General features: G+C 43.8%; 2 protein-coding genes across 3 annotated transcripts in view; one reads left to right on the top strand and one right to left on the bottom strand.

The window, feature by feature from the left end:
• Positions 1-3,610, top strand: part of UPK2 (uroplakin 2) — a 41,474-nt gene extending 37,864 nt beyond the window's left edge. Inside the window, exons 1-5 of one of the 2 annotated variants that reach the window (XM_007523600.3) lie at positions 121-874; positions 1,326-1,460; positions 1,620-1,758; positions 2,022-2,092; positions 3,163-3,610. In XM_007523600.3, the coding sequence (XP_007523662.1) occupies positions 811-874; positions 1,326-1,460; positions 1,620-1,758; positions 2,022-2,092; positions 3,163-3,299 (546 nt within the window). In that variant the 5' untranslated portion in view covers positions 121-810 and the 3' untranslated portion in view covers positions 3,300-3,610. Of the gene's footprint in view, positions 1-120; positions 875-1,325; positions 1,461-1,619; positions 1,759-2,021; positions 2,093-3,162 lie in introns of those variants that run through there. The other variant, XR_009546759.1, reaches the window with a different exon arrangement.
• The window catches only part of RPS25 (ribosomal protein S25), a 303,551-nt gene that overhangs the window by 256,018 nt on the left and 33,529 nt on the right, over positions 1-14,004 (bottom strand). The gene's annotated exons all lie outside the window — the stretch shown is intronic.

Raw genomic sequence — 14,004 nt, 5'->3', positions numbered from 1 at the left:
GGCAAAGCACCATACTATTTTGCCAGTCCGTCCTTCCTGTCTGTCTATCTATCTAGTCTGTCTGTCTGTCTGTCTGTCTATCTATCTATTTTCTTCCAGAGAACTGCATATGGTGGGACTGTGGGGGAGGCAAGGGGATGAGTTTTGATCCTGGGACTTTAGAACCTCTGGCATGAAAGTCTTTTTGCATAACCATTACACTATCTCCTCCACCCAATGATAAATGTATTAATTAAGGAGAGAGAATCAGAGCATCACTCTGGCAATAGCTTGCAAGTCCTTTACTCTTCTACTGTACCATCCCCTAGGTCCTCTCCCAATCTTGCCTAACCAAGACCCTTTCTGGAGCTCCTCAGGATTACTGTCCTCTCTCTGCACACCAGGGCAGCCTCAGACCTTGCTGCAGTGCACTTCCAGGAAGACCTCTGTCCCCACCTGGGCAGAGCATTTCCCCATGGACTCAGCTCCAGAGCCATGTGCAGACAGAAACGTTCAAGCACTTACACATGGGAGCCCCAGAAGAAGGGCTGATTTCCACCACCACCACCACCACCTCTTAGTTACCCTGCCTCTCTGCAGCTCAGTCACTGAGATCCAGCAGGGGTAAATTCCCTCCTGGCCAGAGGGCCAGCTACCCAGCCTGCAAAACCAGTCTGGGGGCTCCCCAGAGATGACAGGGCCCAAAGGGCAGGTTGGACAAGATTCCCTACAGCCCCTCCCACCCCTCAGGACAAAATCAGCCACCCCAGGGGCAGGGCCTCACTTGCCTCAGGAAACCACAGCCTGCCAGCACCTGTTCTGGTTCCAGCTATGGCACCCCTGCTGCTTCCCTTGATCCTGATTCTGCTGGCTGTCCTGGCACCTGGGACTGCAGGTCTATGCTCTGTGTGTGTCCGGGGTGTGTGGGAGGGACAGGAAAAGGAGAAAGGGTTCTATTCCCTCTAGGCTTCTCAAAGAGGAGCTGGTCAGGACAGTGAAGGGTGGTGGGGTTTAGTGATGGCAGGAACCAAGCATCAGTCACTGGGCTCAGGACACACTCCTGGTCCTCTTCCAGGAGGTAGAGAGGTGTAGGGATGGGACCCAGGCTGTGGTGTGTCAATTGGGCATTGCGCTTTCCTGACGACAGAGGCTGGTGACTTGGTGGGATATTCAGCTTCTGCAGCCTAAGCCTGCCCCCTGGTGGTCAGACCTATAAAAGGTCTGGCATATATCAAGGGTTCTGCTGAGTGGCGGGAAAGAGGACTCAGCAACGCTTGAAATGTGCCCAATTTGAGATTAATGGGAGGGACCTGATTCCTGCCTTCAACTCCTTCCTGACCCCTCAGCCGACTTTAACATCTCAAGTGTCCCTGGTCTGCTGTCCCCGGCACTCACGGAGAGTCTCCTGGTTGCATTGCCACCATGTCACCTCACAGGGGGCAATGCCACCCTGATGGTTCGGAGAGCCAATGACAGCAAAGGTTGGTCACCCCTTCCTAAGGCCTTGTCCTTGCTCCAGAGACCCTTTATCAGGATGCCTCCAGTATCGTTTTTCCTCCTGAAGTACCTGCACTCTAAATGTTGGTTCTTCTCCCTGAGGCCTCCAGAAACCTGATCGACTCCCCCAACTTTCTGCACAGTGGTGAGGTCTAGCTTTGTGGTACCTCCATGTCGTGGGCGCAGGGACCTGGTGAGTGTGGTGGACAGTGGGGCTGGATTCACAGTCACCCGACTCAGTGCATACCAGGTGACCAACCTTGTGCCAGGAACCAAGTACTAGTAAGTATCAGATTCAAGCCTGGGCACCTGTGGGTTGTGGGAACAGAAACAGAGGGAGCTGGGTTTTGACCTGGGGTGGTGGTAGAATGTGGGAAACACACTATGAAGAATGAGGACACCACCAAAGATCAAGAACGGGTCACTTTGGGGCTAGGGAGGCACAGCTATGAGAAGGAAGCCTGGGGCCAACCCCCCAAGTCCAGGTACTCATTGAGAATTCTCTCTTACACATCCTTCACTAACACCCCGCCCCTCAATGAAAGCATTTCTTACATAGTGATGAAGGGGGCATCCACTGAGTCCAGTAGAGAGATTCCAATGTCCACGCTTCCTCGTAAGTAACATCTTTTTTTTTGCTTCCAGGGTTATTGCTGGGGCTCGGTGCCTGCACTACAGACCCACTGCTCCTAGAGGCTATTTTTCCCTTTTGTTGCCCTGTTGTTTATTATTGTCATTGTTATTATTGTTTTGTTATTGCTGTTGTTGTTGGATAGGACAGAGAGAAATTGAGAGAGAAGGGGAAGACAGAGAGCGGGAGAGAAAGATAGACACCTGCAGACCTGCTTCACCACTTGTGAAGCAGCCCCCCTGCAGGTGGGGAGCTGGAGACTTGAACCGGGGTCCTTAAGCCGGCCCTTGTGTTTTGCGCCATGTGTGCTCAACCTGCTGCGCTACTGCCAGGGCCCCCCTAACATGTTAAGGAGTCCCCTACAGTTCCCCCAGCCCCTCCCACACCTCCAGCTAGCCCTCCTCCTACAGTTTGTCTCTTTTCTTTGCTTACCTTTCTGCTAGCACAGAACCCCAGCATTCCCCTGTCTGTTGATTCATCTGCCTTCACTAAAGGTTGCTTTGAGGGTAGAAATCATGCTTGGTTGATTTCTGTATCCTCCGTGAGCTGTACAGGAGATGCTTCATAAAGGTTTATTTGATGAAAGTCTTAAACAATTGTGTTTTACTTACTGAATATAAGATAAGTAGGTAGAGTTTCCTATCAGAGAGACAGAGAGAGGAAGAAGCCAGAACACCATTCCCACACATGCAGTGCTGAGAATTGAACTCAGAAGACAGATATGTAAGTCCTGTACTCTACCCACAAAACTATTCACTTGAGTGGGGGTAGATAACATGACGGTTATGCAAAAAGACTCTTGTGCCTGAGGTTCCAAAGTCCCAGATTCAGTCCCCCGCACCACCATAAATCAGAGCTGAGCTCTGGTAATAAATAAATAAAACATCAAAAAAAAAAAAAAAAAGACAAACTATTCCCTCCACCACTAGCTTTTTGAAGGGTATGTAGACCCCTTAGTTGATCTGGTTGGCTGGATAAATTATTGGATAAATGCACAGGCAGAATGGTGGACATATTTCCTGCTTGCTCACAAATCCTCCCTCTTTCTCTGACAGGAAGAAAGGTGGACTCCATTGGACTGGGAATGGCCCGGACAGGAGGCATGGTGGTTATAACAGTGCTGCTCTCAGTTGCCATGTTTGTTCTTGTTCTGGGTTTTATCATTACCTTGGCACTGGGTGTGCGAAAATGAAGCTGACAGTCAGCAGCCCCTCCTGGAAGTCCTGGGCACCATCCATCTCCCCAGCCCTATTTGCCTTTTGCTCTTGCCTCCTCTCCTGAGGAATGACTGCCCCTAGGCCTCAGCCACTCACCTGCCCCCCCCCAACTCCCTTCTTCATTCAGTGCTCCCATTATTCCCCTCACCTCCATCTTATCAGGATTGGTTTCTTTTCTGTGTCACCTCTTAAATCCTCACCAACCACAACTCACCTCTCTCAGAGAACTAACTCACCCAGTCAACTATCTGACCTCAGTTTGCCAATAATAAAATCTGATGCTGTGTCTATGTGTTTATTTCCTGGAATTCCACTTGGACATGAAACTACAATCTCTAGTGCCCCTGAACCCTAGAGTTGCATTTCCTAGGAGGCATGAAGAGGCAGGATGAGATAAGAACCCAGGAGGGAGAGTTCTCAGTATCACACCTGGGCTTTGGTTTACATCCTCCAAGGCAGAAGGTTGGGGTGGGAGCTGAGGACTGTGGGTGAGGGGGAGGTTAGTAGAGCAAGGGGAAGTTCTGGGGGAAAGAAAAGAGTCTGAGCAGGAAAAGAAAGAGACCACCAGGATGCTGGGTGCTGGAGGAGGTGGTTACAGGGTGGAGTAAAGGGGGTCAGAAACAGAAACAGAAGCAGAAGTGCCCCACCTTCCCACCCTTCACTTTTGTTTTTTGTTTTATCCTATATATATATTTCTTTTTCTTTTTTTTTTTTTTTGCCTCAAGGGATATTACTGGGGCTTGGTGCCTGCACTATGAATCCACTGCTCCTGGAGACCATTTTCCCCATTTTGTTGCCCTTGTTGTAGTCGTTATTACTGTTACTGTTATTATTGAGGTACCAGGTTCAATACCTGGCAGCACATGTACCAGAATAATGTCTGGTTCTTTCTCTTATTTTTTAAGAATATTTATTTATTTATTGGATAGAGACTACTAGAAATCGAGAGGGAGAGAGACAGAGAAATACCTGCATCCCTGCTTCACCATTTGCAAAGCTTTGCCCCCATAGGTGGGGGGCACATTGTAACATGTGCACTCAACCAGGTGTGCCACCACCTGGCCACTCTCCTATCTTTCTTATTAATAAATAAAAAATTTAAAAAGACATGAGGAAACTTTTTTTAAAAAAAGGAATTTAATTTTTTCTTTTATTTATTTATTTATTTATTTATTTATTGGGGAATTAATGTTTTACATTCAACAGCAAATACAATAGTTTGTACATGCATAACATTCCCCAGTTTCCCATTTAATAATATAACCCCCACTAGGTCATTTATCATCCTTCATGGACCTGTATTCTCCCCACCCACCCACCCACCCACCCCAGAGTCTTTTACTTTGGTGTAATACTCCAATTCCATTTCAGGTTCGACTTGTGTTTTCTTTTCTGATCTTGTTTTTCAACTTCTGCCTGAGAGTGAGATCATCCCATATTCATCCTTCTGTTTCTGACTTATTTCACTCAACATGATTTTTTTCAAGGTCCATCCAAGATCGGCTGAAGTCACCATTTTTTACAGCTGAGTAGTATTCCATTGTGTATATAGACCACAACCTGCTCAGCCACTCATCTGTTGTTGGACACCTGGGTTGCTTCCAGGTTTTGGCTATTACAAATTGTGCTGCCAAGAACATATGTGTACACAGATCTTTTTGGATGGATGTGTTGGGTTCCTTAGGATATATCCCTAGGAGAGGAATTGCAGGGTCATAGGGTAGGTCCATTTCTAGCCTTCTGAGAGTTCTCCAGACTGTTCTCCACAGAGGTTGGACCAATTGACATTCCCACCAGCAGTGCAGGAGGGTTCCTTTGACCCCACACCCTCTCCAGCATTTGCTGCTGTTACCTTTTCTGATGTATGACATTCTCACAGGAGTGAAGTGATATCTCATTGTTGTCTTGATTTGCATTTCTCTGACAATCAGAGACTTGGAGCATTTTTTCATGTGTTTCTCGGCCTTTTGGATCTCTTCTGTGGTGAATATTCTGTCCATGTCCTCCCCACATTTTTGGATGGGGTTATTTGTTGTCTTGTTGTTGAGTCTGGCAAGCTCTTTATATATGTTGGTTATTAAACTCTTATCTGATGTATGGCATGTAAAGATCTTCTCCCATTCTGTGAGGGGTCTCTTGGTTTGGGTAGTGGTTTCTTTTGCTGTGAAGAAGCTTTTTAATTTGATGTAGTCCCATAGGTTTATACTTGCCTTAGTCTTCTTTGTAATTGGATTCATTTCATTGAAAATGTCTTTAAAATTTATGCGGAAAAGAGTTCTGCCAATATTTTCCTCTAAGTATTTGATAGTTTGTGGTCTAACATCCAAGTCCTTGATCCACTTGGAATTTACTTTTGTATTTGGTGAAATACAGTGGTTGAGTTTCATTCTTCTGCATGTTTCAACCCATTGTTTCCAACACCATTTGTTGAAGAGACTCTGCTTTACCCATGTAATAGTCTGGGCCCCTTTGTCAAAGATTAGATGTCCATAGGTGTGGGGCCTCACTTCTGGGCTCTCAATTCTATTCCACTGGTCAGTGTGTCTGTTCATGTTCCAGTACCAAGCAGTTTTGATGACAATGGCCCTATAATACAGTTTGAGATCTGGGAGTGTGATGCTTCCAGTTCTGTTCTTTTTTCTTAAGATTCTTTAGGCAATTCTAGGTCTTTTCTGGTTCCAGATAAACATTTGTAGCCTTTTTTCTATTCTCCTAAAAAATGTGCTTGGGATCTTGATGGGGATGGGAATTTAATTTTAAAGAAAGGTTGTCATAGGAACAATAATTGTTCTTTAGTTGATATTATATATGTATATATATATTTGATCAATATATCTCTTGGCCAATTGTATACAGTATTTCTTCTAAAGATAATCAAGGGTGACAATAATGCTGATGCTGTCAGGAAAACAAGCATTCATTTTTATCCACTGCACTGCTCAGTTCTGGTTTATGATGGTGCCACGGATTGAATCTGGGATCTTGGAGGCTCAGGCATGAAGGTTTGTTGCATAACCACTATGCTTGTCATTAAAAGCTTGTCATAAAAGCTTTTCATTTCATTTATCTACGTACTTATTTATGTGAGAGAGAGAGAGAAAGGAGACTAGAGCATCACTCTGGCTGGTGTATGTGATGCTGGGAATCGAACTCCAAACCTCATTCTGAAGAGTACAATACTCTATCCACTGTACCACCTCCTGGGCTTTTCTTTTTGATGGAGGATGAGAGAGAAGTCTAATAGAGAGAAGTGCAAAATGGGTAATGTGCTGGACTCTCAAGCATGAGCCCTCTCATAAAAAAACAAATCTAAAAGAGGAGAAGAAAAAAAAAAAAGGAAGAAAGGAAGGTAAAGAGATTGAGATGTGCAGGTGAGACCGGTGACTTGAACCCAGGTCCACATGAATATGGTGAATGTGTGCATTCTACTAGATGAGCCAACCTTTGGCCCCCAATATAAGTAATCTTAAATAGCACACTAATTTTTCAAAATTATTATCTTTACTTATTGAACAGAGACAGCCAGAAATCTAGAGGGAAGGGGGAGATAGACAGGGACACCTGCAGCACTGTTTCACCACTCCCAAAGATTTCCCCATGCAGGGGGGTGGGGGGAGGCAAGGTTTTTTATTTATTTATTTATTTATTTATTTATTTATTTATTTTTTACCAGAGCACTGTTCAGCTCTGGCTTATGGTGGAGTGGGGGAGTGGGGGATTGAACCTGGGACTTGACTGAGCCTCAAGCATGAGAGTCTGTTTGCATAGCCATTATGCTATCTACCCCCACCCGGGGCCAGGGTCTTGAACCCAGGTCCTTGTGACTATAACATATGTGCTCAATCAGGTGTACCACCATTGTCCCCTACACACTAATTTTAAGTGGATAGATGAAGTACAATAACAGTTTTTTACAAAACAAAAAATAAAGGTAGGCAGGAAGGAAGGAAAGAACGTCACTTAAGGGGGAAAAAAAGACTATACATCAGCAGCCAGGAGGTGGCGCAGTGAAAAAGCATGCGAATCCCAAGAATCCCGACTCTCCAGCATCAAACTGTTCTGTCTGTCTCTGTCTCTCATTCTGGTGCATGTGGGTTGGATCTCCAAACTGAGTTGCAGACACGACAAAGTATCCCACTATCCAAGTGAAGTCCTTCACCAGCTCAGACTCTGCATATAGTATTTTGATCTGACAGGATTTTTACAATATCCATATGTACTAAATAAATATTCAATCAGCGTTAACTTCTAGTTTTTGATAGTTTTCCTTATTTATGACTATACTAGCCAATAATGTGTGTGTTCAAATACATATATTTATTTATTTTACTTAATGAGAGCTATACAAAAGGAAGGATACAGAGAGAGACCAGAGCACTGCTTAGCTCTGGCTCACGGTGATGCCAAGGATTGGACCTGGGATCTCAGTGCTTCAGGCATGAAAATATATTTTTTTTACTTTATATTTATTTATTTATTTATTTTCCCTTTTGTTGCCCTTGTTTTTTTAATTGTTGTTGTAGTTATTGTTGTTATTACCGATGTCGTCGTTCTTAGATAGGACAGAGAGAAATGGAGAGAGGAGGGGAAGACAGAGAGGGGGAAAGAAAGATAGACACCTGCAGACTTGCTTCACTGCTTGTGAAGCGACTCCCCTGGAGGTGGGGAGCCAGGGGCTCTAACCGGGATCCTTGAGCCGGTCGTTGTGCTTTGTGCTACCTACAGTTAACCCACTGCACTACCGCCCGACTTCCTCTGCTTTGTATCTTAATGCTTTTTCAGCCATCAAGTTGCAGATGCTATCATGATGCCAATGTGACTTCACTGGACGGATGACCTCACCAATATGCCCTGGAACCCCACCTCCTCAGACCCCTGTCACACTAGGGAAAGATAGAAACAGGCTGGGAGGGAGTAGGGCTGTAGTGCAGCGGGCTAAGCGCAGGTGGCGCAAAGCACAAGGACCAGCATAAGGATCCCGGTTCCAACTCCCGCTCCCCACCTGCAGGGGAGTCGTTTCACAGGCGGTGAAGCAGGTCTGCAGGTGTCTGTCTTTCCTCCTCTCTGTCTTCCCCTCCCTCTCTCCATTTCTCTCTGTCCTATCCAACAACAACAACAATAATAACTACAACAATAAAACAACAAGGGAAACAAAAGGGAATAAATAAATAAAATAAATATTTTAAAAAATTAAAAAAAAAAAAAAGAAACAGGCTGGGAGTATGGATCGACCTGCCAATGCCCATGTCAAGTAGAGAAGCAATTACAGAAGCCAGACCTTCCACCTTCTGCACCCTATGATGATCCTGGGTCCATGTTTCCAGTGGGATAAAGAACAGGAAAGCTTCCAATGGAGGGAATGGGATATGGAACTTTGGTGGTGAGAATTATGTGGAATTGTATCCTACAGTCCTGTTGATCCTTACTAAATCAATAATAAAAATAAAAATAATGAAAAATAAAAGTAGATAAACTTTTTAAAAGAGATACTGAATGAAAGATACATAAGATATATATACACATATGTAAAACTTTTCCTACAGTGGAATACTATAGCTGTGAAAATAAGTAAACTACACCTTTGTAAGTGAATACCATAAGCACAATAGTAAATGAATAAAGCAAATCACAAATAATATATAGTGTGATTTCATTTCACAGAAGTTAAAAAAAACTCTCTAGACTGAAAAACATATTGATTAAAGACAAAGGGCTATCTGGTACAACTAATCAAAAGAATGAATGACAGACATGGCATAAAACAGGGGGAGCAAACAAGGTGAATTTGAAGCATCCTAAGGAGAAACCTAGGAAGTTGGAAAGTTAACATTGTCTAGTTAACTAGGTGCCAAGTATATGGGCATTTATTTTCTATTATTCTTTAAACTGACTCCATGCATTACACTTATTATGTGCAGATAGAGGGCAGGGCTATGGGTAGTCAGAGAAAATACAGTTCTGAAATCAAAAAGATTGGTTCAGATTCCATCTTTGCCATTAACTAACTGCATCGTCCTGGGAATGTAAACCTGAGGTAAAATGTCATCTGTAAAATGAACAGAACTGGGGGCAGGGGGTGGTGCACCTGGTTAAGCACACACACTGCAGTGCACAAGGACCCAGGTTCAAGCCCCTGGTCCCTATCTGCAGGAGGAAGGCTTCATGAGTGGTGAAGCAGGGCTGCAGATGTCTCTCTGCCTCTCTCCCTCTCTATATCCCCCTCCCCTCTCAAAAAAAAAAAAAAGAAAGAAAGAAAGAAAGATACATAGGTGAGAGCAATGCTCAGCTCAGACCTGCTTCACCGCTTGTGAAACGATTTCCCTGCAGGTGTGGAGCTGGGGGCTCGAACCGGGATCCTTATACCTCTTTGTGCCACTTGAGCTTAACCCACTGCGCTACCGCCCAACTCCTTAGAAAAAAAAAAATTAAGATGAAAGCTTATTTATTTATTTATTTAGGGTAGGGACATAAAGAAATTGAAAGGGAAGGGAGTTGGGCAGTGGGTTAAGCGCACATGGTGCAAAGCGCAAGGACCGGCATAAGGATCCTGGTTCGAGCCCAGGCTCCCTGCCTGCAGGGGAGTCGCTTTACAGGCCATGAAGCAGGTCTGAAGGTGTCTCTCCATTTCTCTCAGTCCTATCTAACAATGACGACATCAATAACAACAACAATAACTACAACAATAAAAAGACAACAAAGGCAACAAAAAGGAAAATAAATAAATAAGTAAAATTTAAAAAAAATACATGAAAGTCTTTTAAAAGAAAGAAAAGAAAAAGAAATTGAAGGGGAAGAGAAAGAAGAAAGAGACATCTGCAGCACCGCTTCACCTGCTGTGAAGTCTCCCCCCCACGGAGTTAGGGAAAGGGAGTGAGATGAGGAGTTGAACCCAGGTCCTGTGCACTGTAGTGTGTGTACTCAACTATATGTGTGCCACCACCTGGCTCCCAGTAAATAAATATTCAAAAGGAAAAAGAAAGTCTATTACATAAATCTTCGTGCTATTTCTGACCAATTCTCACCAATATCTTTGTTTTTAGGAAACATATACTGAAATATATATATATATATATATATATATATACATTTAAAAAATGATTAATTTATTTATTCATGAGAAAGATAGGAGGAGAGAGAAAGAACCAGACATCACTCTGGTACATGTGCTTCCGGGATTGAACTCAGGACCTTATGCTTGAGAGTCCAATCCTTTTTTTTTAAGATTTTTTCTTTTTAAAAAATATTTATTTATTTATTTTCCCTTTTGTTGCCCTTGTTGTTTAATATTGTTGTGGTTATTGATGTCGTTGTTGTTGTATAGGACAGAGAAATGGAGAGAGGAGGGGAAGACAGAGAGGGGGAGAGAAAGACAGACACCTGCAGACCTGCTTCACCACTTGTGAAGCGACACTCCCCCCCAGTGTAGGTGGGGAGTGGGGGCTCGAACCTGGACCCCTACGCTTTGCACCACTTAACCCACTTAACCCGCTGCTACCACCAAACTCCCCTTGTTTGTTTGTTTTTATTGTTGTAGTTGTTATTGATGTTGTTGTTGTTGGTCCATGCACTTTTCATGTTTGCTCGACTCCTTCCCTATCTTGTGATTTTTTTTTAAAGATTTTATTTATTGATTGATGAGAAAGAGAGGAGGACAGAGAGAAAGAACCAGACATCACTCTGGTACATGTGCTGCCAGGGCTTGAACTCAGGACCTCAGGCTTGAGAGTCAGGCGCTTTATCCACTGTGCCACCTCCCGGACCACTATCTTATGATTTTATAAATCAATATTAAAACACTAATAAAGGGAGTGCAGCAGGTTAAGCGCACGTGGCACAAAGCCCTGCACATCTCTGGCTTATGTTGGTTTGGGGACTTGAACCTGGGACTTTGGTGGCCAGACAGTGGCACACCTGGTTAAGTACACACATTACAGTATGCAAGGATCTGGGTTCAAACCCGTGGTCCCCACATGCAGGGGGAAAGCTTCATGGGTGGTAATGTACGGCTAAAGAAGTCTCTGTCTCTTTCCCTATCTCCCTCTCCTTTCTCAGTTTCTCTCTGTCTGTATCAAATAATAAATAAATAAATAAATAAAATAATAATAAACATACTTAAAAAAAAAGGAGCCGGGTGGTGGCACACCTGGTTGAACGCACATATTAGAATGCTCAAGGACCCAGGTTCAATTCCCTGGTCCCCAACTGCATGGGGAAAGCTTCATGAGTGGTGAAGCAGTGTCTCCCTCTCTATCACCCCCTTCCCTTTCAATTTCTGGCTGTGTCTACCCAATATATATGTACATATATATATTTGAGACTTTGAAGCCTCAGGCATAAGAGCAAAGACGGGGCCAGGTGGTGGCGCACCTGGTTGAACGCACACACGTTACAATGCACAAGGACCCAGGTTTGAGCCCTCAGTCCCCACCTGCAGGGGGAAAGGTTCACAAGTGGTGAAGCAGTGCTGCAGGTGTCTCTGTCTCTCACCCTCTTTATCTCTCCCTTCTCTCTCCATTTCTGACTGTATCCAATAAATAAATAAAGATAATAATAATAATAATAATAATAAGAGCAAGGACCGCCTTGAGGATCCTGGTTCGAGCTCCTGCCTCCCCACCTGCAGGGGAATCACTTCACAAGAGATGAAGCTGGGCGGGGGTAGATAGCATAATGGTTATGCAAAGAGACTCTCCTGCTTGGGGCTCCAAAGTCCCAGGTTCAATCCCCTGTACCTCAATAAGCCAGAGCTGTGCAGTGCTCTGGTGTTTATCTCTGTGTCTTTCTCTTTCTGCATCTCTCTCAAATAAATAAATAAATGAATAAATAAATAGTTTAAAAAAAGAAACTTACATACAAAAAAAAAAAAAGATGAAGCAGGTCTGCAGTGTCTATCTTTCTCTCTCCCTCTGTCTTCCCCTCCCCACTCCATTCCTCTCTGTTCTATCCAATGATGATGACATCAATAACTACAATAGTAAAACAACAAAAGGGAATAAATAAATATTTTTAAAAATCTTTAAAATAATAGTAAGGTAATAGGGATATAATTCCACACCATTCCCACCAACAGAGTTTTTTGTCTCCATTCCCTCCGTTGGAAGCTGCAGTAGTTCTCACAAGGTCATAGATATAAGTTGACCATCATTCTTATAACTATCTACCTATATTTATTTAAATTTGTCCATTTTAAAATATATATTGTTATTTGTTTATTTATTGGATAGAGACAGGAAGAAATTGAGAAGGAAGGAGGAGGTAGAGAGGAAGAGAGAAAGAGACACCTTCTCTACTGCTTCACTGCTTGTGAAGCTTTCCCTCTGTAGGTGTGGACCAGAGTCCTGAACCCGGGTACTTGTGTACTGCAGTATGTGCACTCAACCAGGTGCACCACCACCTGGCCCCCCTTTACCCATTTTATTTTCCCCTATGGTCACACCTACACCTATTAGTGCCTCCAAGTGTCCTTCCACTTTTTTCAATTTTTTAAAAGATTTATTTTTCTTTATTATTGGATAGAGACAGAAATTGAAAAGGGAAGGGGAGATAGAAAGGTAGACTGCTGAGACGGGTTAAGCACAGGTGGCGCAAAGGGCAAGGACCGGCTTAAGGATCCCGGTTCGAGCTCCCGGCTCCCCACCTGTAGGGGAGTTGCTTCACAGGCGGTGAAGCAGGTCTGAGGTCTCTCTTTCTTACCCCCTCTGTCTTTCCCTCCTCTCTCCATTTCTCTCTGTCCTATCCAACAACGATGACATCAGTAACAACAACAACAAGTACAACAATGAAACACAACAATGGCAACAAAAGGGAAAATAAATATTTTAAAGAAAGGGAGAGTGGCAGAGAGACACTTACAGTCATGCTCATCACCCATGAAGAGTACCCCCTATAGGTGGGGGCTGGGGGCTTGAACTTGTGTCCTTGTGCACTGTAATGTATGAGCTTAACCAGGTGCGCCACCAAGCTGGCCCCTCTTAAGTAACTTTTGTTTGAGCTTGATAGCTAACATGGTGGTAGATTTAAAATATTGTCCGGGAAAATGGTGTCAGAGTTGAGAATAGGACTAGAAAACGGGATGGGGGGGTAGATAGCATAATGGTTATGAAAAGAAACTCTCATGCCTGAGGCTCCAAAGTCCCAGGTTTAATCCCTGAACCCCCATAAAATAGAGTTGAGCAGAGCTCTGGTTAAAAAAGAAAAAATGGGAGTCGGGCGGTAATGTAGCAGGTTAAGCACAGGTGGTACAAAGCGCAAGGACCAGAGTAAGGATCCCGGTTTGAGCCCCTGGCTCCCCACCTGCAGGGGAGTCGCTTCACAGGCGGTGAAGCAGGTCTGCAGGTGTCTATCTTTCTCTCCCCGTCTCTGTTTTCCCCTCCTCTCTCCATTTCTCTCTGTCCTATCCAACAACAATGACATCAATAAGAGCAACAATAATAACTACAACAATAAAACAAGGGCAACAAAAGGGAATAAATAAATAAATATTTTAAAAAATTTAATTACCTAGAAAGCTGGATTAGAGAGAGGTACAGGAATATGTTTGTACTCTTGGGATTTCTCTACTAATATGAAGGTATTAAAAGGAAAAAAAGGCTGCATAATGCTTATGTAAAATGACTTTCTTGCGGGAGTCTCAGTCTCTGAGTTCTGATTGAACCTGGGACATTTGGTGCCTCAGGCATG

Source organism: Erinaceus europaeus, chromosome 20 (assembly GCF_950295315.1).
Source record: "Erinaceus europaeus chromosome 20, mEriEur2.1, whole genome shotgun sequence".
NCBI classification, from domain to species: Eukaryota; Metazoa; Chordata; class Mammalia; order Eulipotyphla; family Erinaceidae; genus Erinaceus; species Erinaceus europaeus.
Note: the sequence above shows the minus strand (reverse complement) of the source record. Positions and strands in the feature narration are given on the sequence as shown.